This window comes from Ctenocephalides felis, unplaced genomic scaffold (genome assembly GCF_003426905.1).
Source record: "Ctenocephalides felis isolate EL2017-DRISC unplaced genomic scaffold, ASM342690v1 CF-g0.4_SCAFFOLD_00845, whole genome shotgun sequence".
Taxonomy (NCBI): Eukaryota; Metazoa; Arthropoda; class Insecta; order Siphonaptera; family Pulicidae; genus Ctenocephalides; species Ctenocephalides felis.
The window spans coordinates 81,975,253-81,999,425 of record NW_020536999.1 but is presented as its reverse complement, the minus strand read 5'-3'; the positions used below and the strand labels follow the sequence as shown (position 1 = coordinate 81,999,425).

At 33.7% G+C, this 24,173-nt stretch overlaps 2 protein-coding genes across 2 annotated transcripts; both read left to right on the top strand.

Annotated features, from left to right (window-relative positions):
- The first annotated feature begins 18,463 nt into the window (after positions 1–18,463).
- Positions 18,464–19,258, top strand: LOC113391047. The gene has a single exon (XM_026627024.1). It carries the CDS (start codon positions 18,464–18,466, stop codon positions 19,256–19,258), a length of 795 nt encoding a protein of 264 aa, XP_026482809.1.
- Positions 19,259–19,451: 193 nt separating this feature from the next.
- Positions 19,452–20,132, top strand: LOC113391046. Its single transcript, XM_026627023.1, has one exon. The coding sequence runs from the start codon at positions 19,452–19,454 to the stop codon at positions 20,130–20,132; it is 681 nt and encodes a 226-aa protein (XP_026482808.1).
- Positions 20,133–24,173: the final 4,041 nt, after the last annotated feature.

Below are 24,173 nucleotides of genomic sequence, written 5' to 3'. Positions count from 1 at the left end.
GTTCCATCCGGATGATTAGTATTGTAAAAATTATAATTGTTTAATTTGAAATAGTTTAAGTTTGTAAAGTGGGTTTCTGAGATCAACATAATATCTATTTTGTATTCTATTAAAAATATTTCTAATTCTTGCCTATGTTGAGCAAGACCATTGGCATTCCAGATTCCAATTATTAATGAGTTACTATTCATTTTAATTTTGAAACGACGGTGGTTAGTAAATTTAGTATGATACTAAATTTGCCTACTAAATCTTTCATCATAGATTTTAGCTCATCGATGTCGGAATTAGCTTGTTGCTGGTTGCAGACATTTGGATCTGACATAATTTGGTCTATTGGGTTTGTGGCTTGCGCGTACGATTTATTAGATTGAACATATGACGGTCTGTTTATAGTATTTTCTGTTGGATAATATCTGGTGCGAATTGGGGGAAATCTTTGAGCAAATAATTGTTTGTATTCCTTACAACCTTTGTAGTTGGCTGGGTGGTTTTCATTACAAAGTACGCATTTGACGTTTTTGTTGATGCGATCTGTCCATTCGCATTTTTTACTGAGATGATCGCCAGCACATTTCACACATCTTGCGTCTCTGAAACAATACGATTTAGTGTGACCATAACGTTGACATTTTGTACACTGTACAATTTCTCTTGTTGGATTTTTGGGCTCAATTTTAACTCTAATTCTATTCAAAAATTCTATGTTGAAGATGTCTTTGTTGTTAGCGTTTTGTTCCAATTCTACCATAAACATATGCAGTGGAGCACGAGTAAATCTGTGCTTGATGTTGGCTATATACACAACTTTGTGTCCATGAGATTCAATTTCATTTTTGATGTCTTTTATATCGGTGCTGAAGTGAATATTTCTAATGACTACTTTAAATGTTCGGTTGGTTTTGCTTTGAAAAGAGTGCATCTGTGTGTTTCTAATTTTTAAGAGGTTCAAAATTTTGTTATATAGCTGTGCAGAACTCAACTGTATTCTGACTTGATCTGTACCAACAATTTTGTTAGTATAGTAGTTACCTTTGGCGTGTGTTTCTAGTAAAATTGACAAAGGTCTGATGTCTTTAACATCATGGACAAAAATTGGTGGCGGTTTTAAGACTACTTCTTTCTCTGTTGGCTCTGGCTCTTGAACTTCATTCAAAATTTCAAAGGAATTGCTGGTTAATGTAGGGTTTAACCAATACTCTGCAGGTTTATTTGCTTTATGTTTTTTGTACTTAACCTCGATCCATTCTTCAAAGCTCATGACTTTTGATCCTTGTTTGGAGGTCGATGGTGGTTGGTTGTGTGAAATCGACACAGGATGAACATTATCTAAACAAGATGAAGAATCGTTCAAATGTGAGTTTTCTGATGGGGTCCGGGTCTGCTTAGTTGGATTTTCTATATGAATTTTCACGCTTTTCCGAGGCATCGGTTGTGGAATAGTTTGTTCAGTATCCATGTTTTCTTGACAATTAATCGAATTTCCTTTTAAATTATTTGATAATTTGAGACGTAATTTTTCTGTGGTTTGATCCGAACATGTTTGCAAATCTTCATGTAATATATTATTTGTTTTGGTAAGAGAAAGTTTGTTCATTGTGTCCCCATAAGGGTGACACAAAAATGTGTAATGTCAACACACTAATTACTATAAAAGTTAAGTACACTGTTATAAAATATCACTTATTTAATGTTTGTAAAAACTACATTAATTTCGTACTTTGATTATGGTTTACATACACAGTATAATAATTTGACGCGAGAGCATTCACTTTCACACGTCCGTCCGTGTCGAGGGTTCGACTTGAACTGACGAACGGAATTTAGTTATCGATTCTAAGCGCCAAGTCGAACGCTAAAAATTGGTGCTTATAAGCGTGAGCGCTCACAGCGCGTAAGCGTCCAAGTCGAACGCACCCTTAGTAATTATGTTATTGTTTTCACGGTAAAGCTGTGAGCCTAAAAAGCTGATGGAATTGTTATTTTCAATTTCAAAAGTAAATTGCAAATGTTCGTTGTATGAGTTAATTTATTTTACGAGAGATGTTATGTCACACACCACCTTAAATCATGCTAAGAATTTTGACATTTGCTAACATTTCAGCCAGCATGAAGTTGGCGACGAAATAGAAGTTAGCTGTCAAGTTGAAATGTATTGGATTCATAACTTTGACAGCTAAAGCCTGTCAAAGACTGTCAAGATCATTATTTTTGTTGAGTTTTAGTTAGCTTCCACTGAATTAAGGTTAAGATCGTAACCAAACCTAATAATGGAACATAGAAATTTGTCCAAGTTTTTTCGATGGAAGGTTTGACTAATATATATATTTATATATATATATATATATATATATATATATATATATATATATATATGATATTCAGTTTTCAGGGCAATACATCAATTAAAAAATTTGTATGACTTTAAAACATTTTTATTTTTTCCATATGTTTCGACACATTGTTTTGTGTCATCTTCAGTGGACTCTAGATTGAAAGAACAGATAGAAATTATTAAATAAAACTAAAATATAAGAAGTGATATGGTATGAACTTACATGTAATTGAATTAATCCTAATTATTTCATATTATAAATGTTCACAATGCACAATCCTAATTATATCATATTATAAATGTTCACAATGCAACAAAAAACCAATCCTTGTCATTTTAAATTGAACAATATATAAATTTTTGAATGAGATTTTTTATGAATTTGTAAAGTACATCACGACTAGAGGTGGGTCGTTGACGGTTTTGCCGTCAACGAAACGAAACGATTATCGGGGTTTCGTCAACTAGTTAAATAACTAGTTATTTTTCAACTATAGTTATTTTTAACGATTCAACGCTGGCAACGTTAAGAAACTGATAGTTGAAATAACTGTTTCATTGAAAGTTGGTAATATGAAGTTTGTTCTTATAAAAGTCAAGTTGACGTTGGATTTTATGAATAAAAAGAAATAAATGTGAATTGTCATATTTATTACACACAGATATGTATATATATATATATATATATATATCATATTTATTATTATTAATAATAAATAATGGTTTAATTTAAAAAACTTAAATATTTTCATTACAGCAAAGCCGTATACTAAAACATTGAATTTACATGTTATATAAAAATAGCAATATAAAAATATATAGTTACATTAAAATGTTATGAAAAATAAAAAATCAATTTTCAGGTTTAGTTTAAAAAAATTATTACAAGACAAATGCTATGAGATTTTTATGAAAAATATTAACCATTGAAAACTATAATAAATGTAACTGATTTTCTAAAATTAAACGATTTGGCGCGTGTTGCAAGTTTCTTTTAAGATGTACATGTACATTTGCAATATTATAAAAGCAGTAGCCTAACAATAAGCGATTGTCATAGTATTAGTTGATCCTTTCCGACGCAGGTACCTGCCTACGTTCGTTTTCGACAACAAACGAATTCCTATATCGTTGAAAAAACTAACTGGCCGCCATGTTTTCAACTGCTTCGAAACCAGTTGATTTTCAACTAGTTATTTCGTTGCGACGAAACGGTTAGTTAGTTAACGAAGAAGAAACGGTTGAAAATAACCGTTCGTTGATTCAACGCCCATCACTAATCACGACGTACATTTCTGTGCTCCGATGCACGGGTGACGACTGAAAGTACGTCAATGTGCGAACCACGTGTTGAGGGTTAGGTACCAAGCAAACGAACTGACCAAAGAATTTAAGATTTGACAACGCGAGAGGGTACATATAGTGAAATATAAAAACATGACAATTGTGAGGGTGGACATAATTTGTTAAATTGAGATAAAAATTAAAAGAAAAAAAAAATTAAAAAAATTAAAAGAAAAATTGGCATTAAAATTAATATAAATAAACGTCGATCATGATAGGTAACTATTTTAAAGGTATGAATTTCGAGACATTGTTCAAGACTACTTGGTAATTCTCACACAGTGAGGAAGTATCCAATCTTTTGTTTAAACTATTTTTATAAAGGTGTATCAGACAAGATTCTGAAAAGCGTCTCTGAGATTAGAAAAAAATTTATAAAGGAATGGATTATGTACCGGGGTAAAGAGTAATAAGAATTAACTAAAAAAGGTTTTATATAAAATTGAGAAGCAAAAATTATTTACCTGTAATAATTTATATATCCATATCACTAATATTTTTTGTTAAAAACACTCGATTTTTTTGAAGGATATTTGTAGATGTTACGACTACACAAGACTTAAACACACTGATATGGAGTTCTGTCTGCCAGATGTAAAGGACAACGTACGGAATTCCTGGCAAAAAATTTTTAACAAATTTTTCTTATTACCTTTTACCCCGGTACATAATCCATTCCTTTATAAATTTTTTTCTAATTAATCTGTATTGACCATCATTAATTAATGTTAATAAATATTTTTAAAAAACATTGTATTTGACAGAATAAACCTGATGATGGAACGTACCTAGTTCCGAAACGTCGTATTAAACATCTTCAAAAAACAAATTGTTTTTTATTATTGGATTTACTGTTAGGAAAAGAAACAATCAATATATTGAAAAAATCCAGGACTTATCTATTGAATATATATATATATATATATGAGGTGTAGTAGTCCTCCATATTAATACCAATATTATCCAAATTGTAGTAATAATAAATTCCATAAAATATTATTTATATTTGGTTTATTTTATGTATGATTAATATCCACGACACTATGTGTTGTCATATTTATCGTTAATAAAATGTGATTGGTATTTTCTTATTTATAATAGAAAAAGAAAGGTTTTGAAAATTATACATTTTGGCAAGTTCGACTAGGGAGAAACAAAAACCGTGTCCGATCTGACACTTGAATTTCCTTTTGTTTTTCTCAGTGCTGTCACTATATGGGCCAATCTGTCCAGAGACATGTGATGCGTGTTGACAAGCCGCTATGCGTGTTGGCAACCCGCTACATATATATATATATATATATATATATATATATATATATATATGAGTGGGTTTAGTTGTTAATTAATATTTAATGATTTTTTAATTGTAAGTTACGGTGAAATTGCCAAAGAACATTCATTTTAAGGTTGATTGATATTACCGATTAGGAATTGCCATGTATAGGGAAGTAATTGTATATAAAAATCAAATAGTTGCTATAAAGTTTACTCAGTCATTTTTGCTACTTCAATTTTTTTTTATATATGTATATTTCTACAAATAGAATAAAACAACATGTTTGAACTTGTGTAAAAAAGATCTGATTATTTCTGCTAACAATATTGTTAGAGTTATTAATATCAAAGCAGGGTAAAAAAAAACGTATAAGTAAAATAAATACCTTTATTAAAAATCATTTATATACATTTATGAATATTTTTAGATCGAACATGAATAATATTACTAAATAATAAAAAGAAATAGTATTTATTTGAATAAACAGTTAATTACATAACTCAATAATAACATAGGCAGTAAGAAGCGTTTACAATATGAATCATAATATAGAACATAAAAGGAAAGAGCAAATACAAACAATAATATGGAAAATAAGCGTAAGAATTAGAATAAAAATAGCATTAGAAAGATATTGTTACAAGCCAAACGCAAATAAATGGAGATGACCTATGACTTTCACCATCGAAACAAACAACCACATTCCGAATTAAGAATATCAATATCTTTCACCACGCTGTTATACACATATTTATTAAAATCTGACAATCCATAAATGTAAATATTAATATACATGAACACGTACATATGTTATAAAAATTTACATAACTTATAATATAGAACATGTATATAGGAAAATACAAATAATAACATAGGCAGTAAGTGTTTACAATATGAATCATAATATAGAACATAGAAGGAAAGAGCAAATGCAAACAACAATATGGAAAATAAGCGTAAGAATTAGAATGAAAATTGCATTAGAAAGATATTGTTACAAGCTAAACGCAAATAAATGGAGATGACCTATGACTTTCATCATCGAAACAAACAACCACATTCCGAATTAAGAATATCAATATCTTTCACCACGCTGTTATACAAATATTTATTAAAATCTGACAATCCATAAATTAAAATTAATATACATGAACACGTACACACAATATAAATATATTAAAAAAAAATCACACAGCTACATTATATTTGCAAAAATTGCAAGTCATTCTACCTTAGAAATTAAACTGATATTTGTCACCTGTATTAATTTGCTAAATTCATGTAAATCAAAGTAGTGATGCCAATATAACGTTCTTTTTTCTACTGAAATTAACTGAAATCTCTGAAATTTTGACCTAATTAATTAGTCAATGCAACATAATATATTATTATTTCTAATATCGAATATCAAGCAACTGCCACGAGAAGATCACATAAATGACATTATATTTATTTTGAAAACGCATTTTCCTATGATATAGTCTGTATCATCTGAGATTATTTTTCATATTTCTCATTCATATTCACATAAATAATTGCAATGTATCATAACAACCTTCATCTGTATCTTTCCATGTATGTTCCTTTCTAGATAAAATAATATTCTCCCATAATTGTTAAGTTTTATTACAATATTGTTCAGTAACTTCATACAACTGCTTTTGTTTCTAATTTACTAATTAAATTTAATTATTCTTCATCTTCGATAATTTATATGCAGCATGTCACATAATGCTTGTCTGATATTTTTTCAGAATTATATGAGTCTTGATGTTTGCTGAGAAAATGTAATTCCTTCATAATCGTTAACTAGATTATTAGAATATTGCTCTTCAGAAAGTTCATATGGCCAAATTTAAGTAATTATTTTTCATTTTGCATAATTTATATGCAACATATAATGTAACTTTTCTTTATAATGTGACTTTTTCCAGAATTATATGTTTGTTGATAAAATATAATTTTTCCAACATTGTCGAACTAGATTGTGGCAATATTGTTCAGAATCTTCATCAGTATTTTGAATTATTGTATTTCTCATATTGAATAACTTGTATGCAACATGTTTCATTATGATTGATATTTTTTCATAATTATATAACATATTTATGACCATCTTGATTTTGGTTATCTTCAGTATTTCAAAATTCTACAATATTCCTTTTTCTTTATTGCAGATTAAAACCTCATATTGATATATTGGCATCACGAATTTGAAGAAATATGGCTGTTCTTCTAATATCAGTTTATTTTCTTTCTCAAAAATAAAATGAGCTCGAAATCATAGTCAAATATATATAGCATTGATAAGATATATTTTTCCATATTAGAGAATTAAAAAAATTATAAGCTACTAAATTTATTAAAAAAAAAACTTAGCAATTAATTTCGAAACTTAAAGCTTTCGAAGAACTCAAGACGTAAACATTCAGAAACATATCGCAACACAGCGATCAAAATCAACTCCAAAATAGCAAAATAGGTGAGTGCTGTTCTTTCATACTATTCATAGTTTGTAATATGGTTTTTTAATGAAAACAAAATTTGCAGGGTTTTGTGAGCACTGCTGCCTTTCTGGTGACACGGTATACATCAATTCAGAAAAGTATGTACATTTTTTTTCCTTAGTGCTATTCAATCATAGACAGCAATAACCATCACATACATAATACAATACGAGGTAATTGTTGGCTAAAGTGAGACTTCGTAGTTTTATAAGCTTTGCACTTGAGACCCAGCGTCAGCTTTATTAGTCATTACCTGATTACCCCTTAATGCATAACTCCATGATATACCTCTACATATATGAAAATATTACAGTATAGTAATTGTAAAAAAATCAAAAATGAAATTTTTAACTTCCTGTAGGGTAAGTTATTGTAAAGGGTAGTATTGTAATTTTTTGAAAATAATTCAGATTTTATTTTTAATTTTGACTATAGTTCTAATATATTTTAAACGAATAATTTCAACTTTGCAATTCAGTTTATATAATTCTTATAAATATTAGACAATGTTACAATATTTATAATAATCTATTTGAAAACATTCAGTATTCCTCAAACATTTCGTTACGGTACGGGAAGTTCCAGCAATTTGCCTTAAGGCACGATGCCATACACCCCACTAGTTTTATATATCTTTACGTTTCAGTGTCTTAAAGACATTTTGGCATATGCTTAGAAGTATAGTACAGTATAGTAATTGCAAAAAAATCGAAAATGAAATTTTTGTATATATCTTTACGTTTCAGTGTCTTATAAACATTTTGGCATATGCATTGAAGTATTGACATGCATAGAAGGACGTATTTGTATTAGGGGGTTAATCTATTAGCGCAATTGCACATGCTATTTTATTTAGTATTTGTTATACATTAATGTTAAGAAAGAGAAAGCTTTACTCTGTTTATCTAGTACTGCTGTATCTTCTATATTAATAATTTTATTCCTGATATGATTGAAGCCCATGAATCTGTTGCAAATACAACATTGTTTCGCTGTTCTATTATATCTATTATATCTGCTTCCAAAATGCTATTATCGAACCCCGTATTAGTAGGATATGCCCTTGCACATGCCTGGATATGCTTACAAATATTTGATTTAATTAAATAATTCATGCATGTGCAGGTGTAAGTGTGTAAACACAGCTTGCAGATTTCGCACCTTATGCAAGTTGTGTTACACGTATCATTTATTAGCTTTACCTCATATTGCACTTCATCATCATGTGCCGATTGAATTATCCATTCTCTGTTGTTAATCTCCTTTATATTCCTAGATAAGATCGTCGAGCTTCTCGTATGGCTTTTTCTAGCTTCCTTCTGTCTTTCTGAACAGCTACCATTTAATCTCTCATTTCTCTTGAAATATGAGTCTTTTTCAACATTTAAGACAGCATCAATAGCTTTGTCTAATCGTTTGCAAGATTTACGTTTTAAAAATATGCTTTTTAACTTATTGTGGAAACTTTCGAGGTACATATTTGTATTTATACCTAATGTTTTTCTGAAACAAAATGCCCAATTAGTTGCTCTATAATAAAATTTATTTTTTTAAATATAACGCGAATAATTTGGTATCTGCATCTTGCTCAAGGCATTGAACATAAGAGCGCATTTTACTCCAAAACTCTTTTTCATCAACAGTTGCCTGAATTTCTAAAATGTTGTTGAATACAGTTGTCGGCTTTTTGCTATGCCTAATTTTTGCACGCACTGCCCTATTCCAGTTTCGTGTAACATGCCATGAGCAAAGCAAGTGATTATCTATCGGACCCATTACTGATGACCAGGCATTATAATATGCTGGTGCATCATCAGACATGAGTGTCTTAGCGGTTATTAGTCCCACTGCTTCAGAGATCAACTTGAACAATATTTTACATATTGTTTCATCTTGACGATTGCTAAAGCAAAATGCTACTAGATAATCAGCTGCAAACTCGTCAATTACTAATAAAGTATGTAGATAATACCCATATGCGTTTGTGCCATGGGTTGCATCTATACATATTTTATCATGACCAAATTCATTCAGAATATTGGCCTGTACGTTGGTCATGATAACTAGAATGAGATCATCTTTTCCTAGAAATTTGACTTCCATCCCAGGATCTTTGTAGTATAGAATTTTGTAATTTTCTTTATTCTCTTCAACCCATGCTTTTACACTAGTTTTGTCATTTTTATCTTTGAATGTGGGGTATGGTACCACGGCTTTTTGTTCAACATTTCTAATATCTTGTCCAGTTATCAAAGTTGTTCTCAGTGATAAATTTCCTTTGTATGCACTATCCCAAATATTATTGAGGATTTTGTTCTCTGAAACCCCTGTTATTATTTGATCTGCAAAAGACATAATTACAATAATTATTAAAAGAAATATGAATCTAATTTCATAATCATGCTGAAAAACTAGAAACTTACCTTTGATATATTCTTTTAAATGTTTATTTAATGAAATAGATTTGACCTGCTTTGTATGTCCTATATGGGTTTTCCAAAACTGTACTTTAACTGCATGATTACCATCAATCGTGCAAGTAATCCTTGAAGGGCATGCATATCCAGTTTTGACAGTATTTTTAGTAAAAGTGCGTACTGTGTTTTTCTGTTCATAAGTATATGACCTGTGACAGTTATAATATATTGTCTTGCAGTTCTTTGTTGTGGTATATCCTGAATTTCCTTGAATGTACTGTGAAATCTCCTTCTGTTCGACGTCCGATTTCCACAGTACAAATTCTGCAAAAAGGCAACATATGTAAATAATTGTATGATTACAGATATAAATTATGAGGAAACATGATTTCTTACCATTAAATGTTTGAAACTCTAATTCTTCATAATCATTTACAGTATTGTGGTGAGACTCTAAATGATGGTAGAAATTAACATATCTAGAGAAAACCAAACAGCATTCAGGAAATGGACATATAATTCTTTTATTTCTTGAGGGTGTACCTACAAGAAAATATCTAAGTAACACTGTAAAGAATAAAAATAATGTATATATGCAAAGCACTACATACCTGTAAAATGTTCCTGCAAACTGAGTGGAGAATTGGGAATAGGAGATGGATGATAAGTAACTTTTGTGGATGAGAAGTGGATGGTTGTGGCGACAAAGCCATATAAGGATGTGTCCCAAGAGGAGCTGAATTAATATTTACATTTAAACTGAGTGGAGGATCGGGAATAGGAGATGGATGAAAAGTAACTTGCGTGGATGAAGTGGATGGTTGTGGTGATAAATTAATATGGGAATGTATTTGAAGAGGCGGCGTGCTGCCTGAACCATAGGATTTCGGAGAAAACAAGTGTGTTGAGTGTTGAATTAATGACACAGCTGAGGCAGTAGGTGAAGGTAAGGAATTGGAATGAACTAAGGATACTGTAGAAGGAGTTGGTGGGATATTGGCGTGTACTTGGGTGATATGTCGTGTTAACGAACTTTTATTCTTAAAACATACAAGGAACAGGCATTAGGATAAACAAGTCTGGGATTCTCTCCATGTTTCCGCCTCATGTGGCGAAACAATGTTGCACAGTGTGCGAATGAAACCTTGCACTCTTAGCAAAAAATATTGCTATTCATGTTTAAATTTAAGTAAGAAATTGAAAATGAATGATAATGAAAGCGAGTTCCTTAATTGGATGATTTGTTAAGAAAAAAAGTAATGAAATCTAAACCTATTTATAATTGTCCATAGAAGGTAAGCCTAACAATAATTATCTATAAAACGTAACCGTAACTAAAATAATGACTAAAATGTAATCCTACGTATAAAACCTAAGCCTAAAAAAATGAATAAAATGTAATCCTATGTATACAACGTAAGCCTAACAAAAATAATGAATAAAATGTAACCCTATGCGTAAAACGTAACCCTAAATTAGTTTTAAAAAAACAATTATAACTAAAACATTGTATAAAATCTAAGCTAGACTAAAATGATCTTTGAATCAACCACTCGGCTATCCAGACATACAGATACGGAGCGCAACGCGCGTAGATATAGGGCATAGCGCGTTTTTCGCAGTTTTAAATATTTTTATTTAATTTTTTTAATTAAACCGCTTCTCATAGGACTCTAATATTTAATGGTGTTCGGTTTGACAACCAACTCTACAACTATGCGAAGTTTCATCAAAATCCCAGAAGAGTAAACCTGATGGTTACCTTGTTAGCTTGATTTAATGCCTCCTTTATGTCACTGTGTGGAATGCATGCTATTATGTCGTCAACATAGCTATAATAGAAAATTTGTTGATTGTACGACTTGAAAATTGTTGATTCGATATGTTGTAATGCTATTTCTGCTAAGGAGGGGAAACTGGAGAGTGGAGATCCCATTGGGGTGCTAAACGTTTGGAAATAGAAGTTGTTGTTGAACTCAAAGAAAGTGTTGTTAATAATGAATTTAATTGCTTTTCTGAACCAGTGCAAGGAAAGAGTAGTGTGCGCGTAAATGTCATGCCAGTTGGCAGTTATGGCTTCAAGAATAAGGTCTAGGTAAACATTAGTGAATAAAGAGACTTCATCTAAACTGATTAGTATGTAGTTATTGGGGACTGTGATTTGTTTGAGTTTGTCAGAAAAATAGTAGAAGTTTTTTTTTAAAAAATGGAGATTATTTTGTGACGGGAGTCATGGAGTTATTAATGTATTTAGATAATTTATAAAGTGGCGAGTTAATGTCTGATACTATGGGACGGAAAGGTAGTTCGGGTTTGTGTATTTTAGGTAGACCATATAATCTTGGGCGGTAAGGATGTAAATTTTTTAAATTGGATGCAAAGCCTTTGAGTAACTTTATGTGTAACAAGTTTGTCGATAAACTAGTGGCACCAACACAAAAAAAAAAAAAAAAAAAAAACTAGTGGCAATTACGGTTTATGTGTTCTGTAGGATCATTAACGGCAATGTTGTAAGTTTTGTTATCTGAGAGTAAATTTGAAAGTTTTTCGAGGTAATCGGTTACGTTTCCTTTGTCTGCTCTTGTGACAGTGATTTCTGGGTTATTTTTTAAAAAAATTTTACACGATTTGAGATCTTTTGATATATAATCTTACAAACTATATATTAATTTTATAAACGATTAAAACACGATTTAACTTTGATGATGATTTAATTTAATCAGAAAATACGAACACGTAAACTTGCGAGATCAAACAATATTTTTACGACGTATGTATAAATAAAAGATGATTGTGATTACTTAGATAACTTTTCTTTTATTAATTATGGCTAGATATCAGGAGACGCCAAAATAAAAAATTGACGGCATATGTTAAACGTAACTTTATTTTTTGGAGTCTTCTTAGTTGGTTTTGTTGCTGATGGTCTGTGATGTGAATTCGAATCTGATTCACAATCAGTATCTGATTTGTTAATGTAAGCGGGTTTTAATCTTTCTACTGTGAAGTTCTTTTCTGTGCCATTTATGCGGATTTTGTAGATCCGGTCTGTAACTCACTCTAGAATTTTATAAGGCACACTGTAAGGTGGTCTAGAGGCTTCTGGACATGATCTGCCCTGAGGAATACATGTGTGCATGTGTCCATATCTTTCAAAATAAACATTTTGCCCTTGTTGTGATGAGCAGTGGGTGTTGGTTTTAATGCACACATGATTCGGCGATGATTATCTAAAAATACTTGTGAATTGTCTAGAAATTACTTGTTGAGTTATCAGATACATTGATAATATCACCTGAAAGTCTCAATGTAGTTCCGTAGACCATTTCTGCTGGTGATGCTTTTATGTCTTCCTTAAATTAGTTTCGTAGACCAAGTAGCTTGTAAGATAGTATCTTGATCCACGGTTCAGTGGAACACATCTGAGCAGCTTTCAATGTCCTATGCCATCGTTCCACAAGTTGATGAGCCTGAGGGTGGTAAGCTGTTGTACGTGTCTTCTTTGCTCCAACTGCTTGTGCCAAAGACTTGAATAGAGCAGACTTAAATTATGTGCCTTGGTCAGAAGTTATTGTTGTTTGACTCCCAAATCCAGCACGCAAATAAAGCTTGTGTGGCTGTATCAACTGTGATGTCTCTGAGTGGTATAGCTTCTGGCCATCTTGTAAACCTGTCTATAATTGCTAAACAATATGAGAAACCATTAGTATTTGGTAAGTGAATGATATCAATATCAATATTTCATCTGGTACAGGAATGTGCATAGGATTGAAGCGGTTGTGTTTGTGGACTTTGGACTTTTGACAGGAGATGCATTGACGAGTCCAAGTAGTAATATCCTTTCCAATTCCAGGCCATACATATTGTTTGCGGACTTCTCTGGATGTAGTCCTGATGCTTGCATGAGAAATACCATGTATTACATCAAATGCAGTTTTGCGGACTTTCTGTGGAAGATATGGTTTAGCAAAATTTGACTCGATAATACAATAGATCGGAAAACCATGTAATGTTAACTTATGTAATTTGAGAGAAGTTTCTTCACCAAGCAGCTCCTGCATTTCTGGATCCAAACTTTGCTATATGTTCAGCTGATAGTCTTGCAGGCATTTTGATAGTGTTGATCCTAGATAATGTATCTACCATTTACCTCACCTTTCACATACACGATTTCAGTAGAGAACTGCGATATATATTCTAATTGTTGACGCTGTCTGTCTGACGCTTTTTCATGTCTCTGCTGGAACGCATATGTGATTGGCTTGTGATCTGTCTTGATTACAAAGTGTTTTCCTTCTAATAGGTATTCAAAATACTTTATGGTAGCAAAGATGGCTAGTAGCTTGTGATCATAAGTTGAATACCGCTGTTCAGTAGATGTGAGCTTTCTGGAGTAGAAACTGATAGGGTGCCATGCACCATTTTCTTCCTGCTCCAGAGTGGCTCCAATGGCTGTTGTAGATGCGTCAGTTACTAAGCAGATGTTTGTTGAAGCAGCTGGATAGTGAAGTAATGCAGCGTTTGCAAGAGCATTATTTACGTCCTCAAAGGCTTGGAGAGATTCTGGGTTCCAAATGATAGGGGTTTTATCCTTCTTAATTGAACTACGTAGGTAACTGTTCAGCGGCGATTGAAGTTTGGCTGCTTTTGGAACTGATTTTCTGTAGTAGTTCAGCATTCCGAGAAACCTACAACGTTCCAAAACTGTTGATGGTTGTGGAAAGTTCAAGATCTTGTCCACCCGGTCTCTAGATAGTGGATAGCCATTCTCACTAAGCTTGTAACCCAGAAAATCTACTTGGGACTTGCCTAGAACGCATTTGTCGCTGTTGATAGTCACATATATAAACGCAAAGTCAATATCTTGGATTATGTGGTTTATATATCGCTGGAAAGTCTGAGTGGCATTCTTCAGTCCAAAAGGCATGCAGAGGTACTCATATAATCCCCACGGAGTTATGATGGCAGTCTTCTGAATATCCTCTTCATGCATCGGCACCTGATGATATGATTTGGCAAGATCTATGGTAGAAAAAAATGTTTTACTGTGAAGATTTGTGAAAACATCACTTATTAGTATAGGAGGGTATTTATCTGGTAGAGTGCTTGCGTTAAGTTTCCTGTAATCACCACAGAGTCTATATTATCCATCTTTTTTTTGAAATCATATATATTGGCCATCCCACAAACTGCTTGAAGGCCTTAAAATACCCCTGTTCAGGAGCTTTTGCAGCTGATGCTTTTTCACCGAAAATCTTCCTGAACCTGGCAGCAACTGGTGGGACTAGAGCATTATGGGAATCCTGTGGGCAAAAGGATATGGTTTTATTGTTGATCTCTGTAGTGTTGTAGTAATGGTTATGTATTTATTTAGTAGGCTTCTGAAAGGTTTCTGTGGATTAATGGTAGAAATGTTGATGTTCTGCGTCTTCTGCACTTTGCCGTCAGAGGATAAGCCTGTGGCCGAATCAATCAATCTCTTGCCTTTCAGATCTATGAGCAAATTGTAGTGGCTTAGCAAGTCTGCACCGATTATGGCTGTTGCCACGTCTGTTATAGTGAACTGCCAAGTGATGAATCTGCACAGTGAAAGGTCCAGCTCAAGAGTCTGCTTTCCATAGGTGGATATTCGACTGGAATTGGCTGCATACAGAACAAGCTCTTCCTTGGCACGACCGGTTACTTGCTTCTAGTGTTGATGGTGACGTTAGTTTTCCGGGTTTAGGAGAGTTTTAACCAAACATGGTTCAATGCATCTAGTTGCCTTCTCCCCAAACCTGCTGTGATAGATCCATACCTGCGATTTGGACAGCGTCTTTGATCTACTTCTCCTGTGCCTGGAGTGACTTCTGGTCCTGCTTCTCTCTTTATGTTTTTTGGTATTTTTCAGATTCTTGACCTCTGTTATCAAAGCATTGAGTTTCTGCATCATGGCAATCAGGATGTCCTGGGTGCGGACACTTCTTTGTTCTGGTGCTCAGTTTGCTGTGGCTATCACTGATGATGGCAGTCCACAAGTGTCTATCAGCCTGTCTGCCATCTCACCAATGGCTTGTAGTCCAATAATATTTGATACAAGCAGTAGAGTCCGGATGTGCTGTGGAAGTCTGTCCAACCAAAGTTTGTGGATGATGTCCTCACTGATTTCACTCCGAGCCAGATCAATCATTTCCCGGAGCAGCTGGGCTGGCTTTTTGTCCCCTAGGACCATGTTTGTTAATAGTTTATCCACTTGCCTTGATCTTGACTCGGATACTCGGTCCAGGATTATGCTCTTCAAAATATTGTATTTGTCTTTGGTTGGCGGCTTTCGCAGCACATCGCTCATCAGGTGCAACAAAGCACCCAATATCACTTCGTGTCGTCGCTCCTGATTCTATCTCCTTGAAACTCTGCCTCAATCAACAAGAACCACATTTCAGGAGAGTCTTCCATGAACGGGATTATCGTATGCCTGTCCACGTTGAAAACTTGTTCAGATTTTAAGTCATGGTACTCTTTTGAGTTGGAGTTATTCCCAATTGGCGTGCGAACTTCAGCTTCGTCCAGATCGATGAGCGATCTGTTCAAATCTTGCCAAGCTTTTGTGATTGAAGGTGAAGAGATTGTTATTTAATATAGTGTACCTCGCTTATATTATGAAGTTCAGAATCTCAGCCGCGTGTTTCTTCAGTCGGAGTCACCAATTATATAGTCTTACAAACTATATATAAATTTTATAAACGAATAAAACACGATTTAACTTCGATGATGATTTAATTTGATCAGAAAATACGAACATGTAAATTTGCGAGATCAAACAATATTTTTACGACGTATAAACAAAAGATTATTGTGATTACTTAGATAACTTTTGTTTTATTAATTATGGCTAGATGCCAGGGTACGCCATAGATATAGTTATAGTTGGAGTTTGTGCCTATTGTTTTGGTTAAAGAAATGAATTTCTTGCAGAAAATGGATCTAGTAGGATTTTGATGTTTTGGTACTTTAGTTTGTTGTAAACTGTTTTCTAAAATACTGATAATTTTTATGAAATTAAATTTGCGAGTATTGTTAGGGACTGCAAAATTTGGACTCAATGCAAAAATGTAACGCAATCTTTCAGAAATCTCTACGTTGGAAAAATTCTTTAATCATTTGTTAATTGTGTTATCGTCTAATACAATTTTCGTTGTTTCTAATTTAATTTGGTAAAATTTGTCGAATTTTCTTCTATAAGAGTTTTTAAGTTTTGATGATAGCTCATTATTTCTAATGTCTTCGAAATATAGAAAGTTATTTAAGATTTCAGTTCGAACAACCTTTGACAGCCTATTTGTTATTCGTTCAACAATAATTTTCAAATTATTTTATATATATATGTGGCGATGTACTATCTTCTTCTCTTCCTTGTGTCCACTGCGAGCTCCGGTAGGCAAGTGAAGGGCCGAGTATTGCTGCGCTGTGGTTTTATACCATAGAGGATAACGGTGCATGGCAGGGACGCGCAACCTGACGTAGTGCGCCAGGGCTGTGCAACCTTATCCTATATCACCCCCCCGCTGAGTGTGTTTGGCTCGAATATATAGGCTGGTTTTGCTCTATCGATCGATATCTTAGTTTCCTTGCCGTTTCTAATCACTGTCATAGTTTTATCCGAACGGCCCACTACTTCGTATGGTCCTGTGTACGGCGGTTGTAATCCTGTCCTTATGGTGTCTTCCCGGATAAAAATTTGTCGAGCCGTTGATAAATCCGGGTGGACAAAGCTGTAATTATTTCCGTGATTCGAAGCGGGCGTTGCCTTGAGCGTTTTGACCGTTTGTCGAAGTTTTTTGAGAACCTGGTGTGTGTCTTGTGTGTTCTGATGGTCTTCGAAAAATTCTCCTGGAAGCCGAAGAGGTTCGCCATACACCATTTCAGCTGGAGAAGCTTGCAAGTCTTGCTTCCATACAGACCGCAATCCGAGTAGTACTAGCGGCAACGCATCCAGCCAGCTCTTATTGTTGTGGCACATAATAGCTGATTTAAAGGATCTGTGAAAACGCTCGACCATGCCGTTTGCACTGGGGTGATGTAAAAGAGTAGCATTTGATAGGCTTTCTTTGCAATTAATAAAAGCCTGCTGAAGTTGCTCGTTCCATTCTATGATAGTGTTATTTTTAACGTTTGGTCCTTCTAGCAGTTTTGAAATGGAGCTTGCAATTCAGCCGCACGGGGAATGCATCGGCGAAAATAATTAATCATTCCTAGAAATCTGCGCAATTCTTGTATGTTAGTAGGAGGTTTGATTCTTACAAGAGCTTCCACTCGTTCCTTAATTGGGCGTATACCATCTTTAGAGACTGTGTATCCCAAAAAATCAATTTCCGGGACACTAAATATGCATTTCTCACAGTTGATTATGATACCATACTGCTGCAGTCTTTCGAAAATGCTTCGTAGATGTGCTTTACCGGGTATCTGTCTCTATGGTATAAAACCACAGCGCAGCAATACTCGGCCTTCACTTGCCTACCGGAGCTCGCAGTGGACACAAGGAAGAGAAGAAGATAGTACATCGCTACATTGGTGACCCCTGACGTGAGAATAGTCGAGCATGTCAAAACCGGAGAAGCCAGAGCAAATATCTTTCCCGCCATCGCAGGTCGAAAGAGTCGGTGTCAAGGTTCCGCCATTTTGGCCTGAAAAGGCTCAGCTATGGTTTGCTCAACTTGAGGGACAATTTGCGCTTTCGAATATATCAGCTGACACTACAAAGTTTTATGTAGCAATCGCATACTTAGAGACGCAATACGCAGCCGAGGTTGAAGACATTATTTTGAAACCACCAACAGAGAATAAGTATGAAACACTGAAATGTACTCTCATCAAGAGAGTATCGATGTCAGAAGATCGCAAGTTAGAACAGTTACTGGACAGAGAAGAAATCGGCGACAGACGACCATCGCAGTTTTTGCGTCATTTGCGCGCACTAGGCGGGTCAAAAGTCGACGATAGTATTCTCAAGATATTGTGGATCAGGCGGCTACCAGAAAATATTCAAGCCATCATATCAGCACACGACAATCTCGAGTTGGATAAAATAGCAGACATGGCGGATAAAATCGCCGATATATCGTTGCAGCATCAAATCCAAGCAGTTAGTAAACAAGTTCCATCCACGTCTAAAGAAATAAATCATACCATTTCAGAACAAATTTTGGAGCTTCAAAACCAGAACGCTACATTAAATTCGAAGATTGACTTGTTAGCTAAGCAAGTTGAAGCCCTCACCCAAGCCAAGTACCGAACCTTACCATCGAGGTCGAAGGTCGTGCATCCATCTCCACGTGGCTATTGCCAGTACCACTCAAGATTTGGAGCTAAAGCACGGAAGTGTAATGAACCTTGAACGACAGTCAATGAATGCGGCGCATGACTGTCAATTAATTAGTTCAACAAGCCGCCTATTAGTTGTTGACAAAGCATCAAAACAAGAATTTTTAGTCGACACGGGCGCGGATCTTTGTGTATACCCTCGCAGAAAACTGAAAGGGCAGCATCCGCGTACCGAATATACGTTATATACGGCAAATGGTGCGAAAATGGCGACCTATGGGACAGTACAATTAATTTTGAACTTCGGCCTTAAACGGAATTTTTCTTGGAAGTTTGTGATAGCCGACGTCGAGAAACCCATTATTGGAGCAGATTTCTTATCATTTTATAACTTATTGGTAGATCTGCGCAACAAACGGCTACTAGAGGGAGATACAAAAGCACAAATGATGGGAAAAGTAACAGATGCAGTCGTCCCAACTGTTAAAACCTTGCGAAAGGAGCACCACAGCCTATTGCAAGAATTTCCGGATATTACCAGACCTCAAAGAGCACCTCACAAAGTGAAGCATTCAACAACACACCACATCAATACAACACCAGGGCCTCCGATTTATTTTAAACCAAGACGGCTCAACGCGGAACGCCTTCAAATAGCTAAAACAGAATTTGAAGAAATGGTGAAGCTCGGAATCGCTCGACGATCAAACAGCCCCTGGGCCGCGCCGCTTCACATGGTACCTAAACGAAACCTCGGATGGCGCCTGTGCGGAGATTACAGGGCACTCAACGCTCGAACTATTCCAGATCAGAAGGCTGCGTGTTCATATCACGTCGGGGTCACCAATGTAGCGATGTACTATCTTCTTCTCTTCCTTGTGTCCACTGCGAGCTCCGGTAGGCAAGTGAAGGGCCGAGTATTGCTGCGCTGTGGTTTTATACCATAGAGGATAACGGTGCATGGCAGGGACGCGCAACCTGACGTAGTGCGCCAGGGCTGTGCAACCTTATCCTATATATATATGGGTCATTCTTTTACAAATCGTACGGATTTTGGTAAAAAAATGTGACATTTTAGAATTTGACACGTATTTCAGGATTTTGTCGACAAAATTTTTTTTCGTTGATATTTACGATCGAAATATTGCCGATTTTCTCAATTTTTATGGACTTCCCCTGCATTATGTTAATTATCTTCAGTTGTGTTGATCAGATCAGTATTGTTTTTTTTATTATATTCATTATGAACACAACTTTGAAGTAATTAAAAAAAAATAATGTTTTTGCATATCATTTTAACAATAATAATAATTGATTGTTTACATTGGTTTTACATACGGGCGCCCCAACTTAAATCGATTTCGTAAAAATCCATATTGTTTCTTGTTTTATCTACTACGAAATTGTTTTTACAATTCGATGGTGAGGCTGTTACATCGGAAGATATTAAATGTTTTCGAGCGCAAGTCGTGCCGCGCGTCCGTTTGAAAGACTCATCGCTCGTATCAAATGAGTACAAGTACTATTTTTAACTAAAATATTTTACAATTTCGTTACTGAGGAAAAATAAATATATTATCTAAAATATGTAGTAAATATTAGTAGTAAATAGCAAATATTTTATACAAAATGATCATATTTTTAAAACTGATAAATTGAAACTTATTATTCGTTGGAATATGAACAAAAGTTAAAATAATTGTCTTGGGTAGATTTGATTTTGTTAAAAAATAAATACAAGAAAATTCGATTAAAAAATAATTCATTTATTGTATTATAATTAAGTTTATATAACATAGCTTCTGTCGATGTACTACATAATATACATTTCAAGTCACAACTTTAACCAGTTGAAAAACAGTTGAATCGCTTTCTTTTTGCGAAGAAAAGTTCTTGGCCCGCACTTTATTTTTTTCAACAGGTATAATACAATGATATTTCAATGTACCTTTCACTGCGACTGCATTTTTAAATCTTGTCTTCAATTTTTTATCGGCAATAATATATTCTTCATTACATATTTCGAAGAAATATTGCAAAGGGACTCATTTGCCTATTCAAATAATTGTTTTGGCGTTTGGATTGGATTTGATGTTCTTTGAAGAGTAGCTCTGGCCGCTGGCCTTTTCAAAGTACCGCCCAATCCATCGCAAGTGCCCTTACCGTGTGACGTTATGAAAAAGTGCCACTCTGCAAACAGACCAAAATCTTTTTCGTGATAAGTAAGATTTACAAAATTCTTTTTATTTTTATACTGCGCACCCGACCCATCAGAAAAGTATATGATTTTTGTAATTTGCTTCAATTCTTTACCAATGAACTCCACTAAATGTTTTTGAAATGCATAAACCGCTACAGTTTCGTGTTGCAGACATTCTGAAATAATTACTAAACTTTTAACACGAACATTATCGTCATTATCTTTGTAATAAATTGCAAATGGATGCATCGTAGCCTGATTATTATTCCAATGAAATCCTTGAGCAGCATCTTGGACAACGAATGAATAATTTTCTGAAAAATCACACACTACGATGCATTCATTCTGTGATAGCTCTTCCTTTTTTTGTCATAAATTCATTTTGTTTTTTTACAAGAAACGAATGTAATAATAATTTTTCCAAAGTGGCCTGCAATTTTTGTAGATATTCGTCTACTGGGGATATCATTAATTCAAGCATAGTTCTATCAACGTTAGTCCACTTTCTGTATCTAATTTCGTCAATATAATTTTTTTCAAAAATATTTTCTAAATTTGTGATCAAATTTTCTAGGCCAGGACACTGGGAGCACTTTCCAAAATAACAAATATTCGTGGGTTCTACACAAATCATATTTTTTAAAGTCATGATAAGATTTCACTGGATCATTAGTGTGGGCAGTAAGATTTTTTATGTCAGATCCTTCAATCATCAATTTAGCATTTTCGTGAATGGTACATACACACACTGAATGGGTGCCACTAGCACCTGCCAGAACGCAATGTTTAGGTCGTAAAGACGCAAATTTCGAAAAGCTGCATTTCTTTCTTGGATATTTTTCTTTAAACAATTGAAAGAATTCCTTCAAATTTATTAACAGTCATCTTTTCTGCATCTGAACTCGTTTACCATCAATTTTAACAGAAACGAAATCCTTCTTCACCGGCATTACACGACGATTCTCATCTAATTCATAAAAATTAGTTACAATGTCAACTATCTCTTTGTCTAAAGACGGATAGCACTTTGGGGTTGTATCGGACAAAATACCCTTTTCAATAGCCATTTTTTTGCCGTTTTAATCATGTGAAAGCGGAAAATGATGTTTAATTTTTCGATAAGACCAATCCTTGAAAATAGTCAACATTTTCATTCTTTTCGAACGATCCGTAGTTCTGTTAAATTCTTTTAAAACGTTTAGCAAATATTTTTCATCATTTTCTTCAACATTACGATCATCTTGTGTAGTTACAGGACGATGAAAAACTTTGTTTGCCAGTGCTTCCGATACATTAATCATTTTATCGTTTGAATACCACCGTTGGGATTTTTTTTTCTTTTTAATAGGCGAAACTCCTAACAGGTTTAAACCCTGGTTCAGTAAATCGATTGCTACAAGTACCACTGAATCATCTTCAAATGGTACATCGGAATTTGCAGAAAAAAGTTCTTTGTCATTGTCATCAGTTTGCAACAAACCATCAGACTCAAAAGAATTGTTTTCTTCATTCTAAAACAAAATTTATTTTATGTGACTTTTAACTTTACTATTTGTATGTAATTATCGAATTAGCTAAACGATAACAAAATCATTAATATTTACCTTTTTTGGCCGTCCTTGATTTGACACCTTCAGCTTCTAATTTTCCGTAATCCGCAATTTCTTGCTCTGTTTATATTTAGTTTTAACGTTCTTTTTTCTGTTTATTTCAAAACTGTAGAACCATTGATGATGTAGAATTTTACAACGAAACGTATGAAGAAATAAAGATGTTTTAAATTTAAGAAATCAATCTATAGATAACACAAACTTTTTACTTGTCCTCTATGCAGATAATGAATAGAAAGAAAACTAAGATATGTTTCTTATAAAATCTATACGTTTTGAGTCTCAATTTGAGTGGCAACAAAACACAAGTAATTAATACACAAAACACAATTAAAAACTTCAGGAGATTATTACTTCGTAACAAAGCATGTTAGTGAAAAAATAAATAAATATGAATTATACTTCGAAAAAGAATTGAATAAACAATAGTAAATTCGAACATCATATCTTGCAGAAGAACAATAATTAATTAGTACACTCCTAAAATCAATACTTCAAATATAGATATATCACATCAACAATTACAGCAATATACAACTGTATTTAAATATCAAGAACTTACAAATGTTTTTATCAGAAGCGCGATACTCGTTTCAAAACTGTACTGTATGCAATTTTTAAATCCATAATGTTCGAGTTCTATGAGAGTAACAATTAAAGATCTTAAGTAAAATGCAATTTTTGAGGAGGCGACAAATCATGTACCCAAAATGTTAAATAATACATTTTTATATAAAATAAAAAAAGAAAAATTGTATGGAAAACACAACCTGAAATATATTAATTAGTAAAATTTATTCAAATATTAAATTTAAATAATATTGTATATTGCATTTCGATTTGATAGTTTTGCATGGCAGTCCACCACATAAAAAGCATAACTTGAGTTGTTTTAGTAAATCGAGAAAATGGTTTGCGAGCGACAAATGTTTCGCTCGTTTAGTTTAATTTTATGTGCTACTATATGAACGTATTGATTTTTATTTGTCCAAGAGTTTCTTGTTGAGCGAAAATAAATCTAAAAATGTGTTCTTAAATTAGTTCAAGTACAATGTACCAAAGTGTTTAAACTATGTATTGTGTTGTCAATCGTAAAGTGTCGGTAGTTTTCTCGAATTATGATTTTCGTTTCGAGGTGTGTGTGGTCTTTGAATATATAAAATTGTCAAAAAGCATGG

Excerpts from the sequence above, each read along its gene's own strand:
- LOC113391047 (XM_026627024.1), top strand. The coding sequence starts at position 18,464 with ATGTCAAAACCGGAGAAGCCAGAGCAAATATCTTTCCCGCCATCGCAG.
- LOC113391046 (XM_026627023.1), top strand. The coding sequence starts at position 19,452 with ATGGCGACCTATGGGACAGTACAATTAATTTTGAACTTCGGCCTTAAA.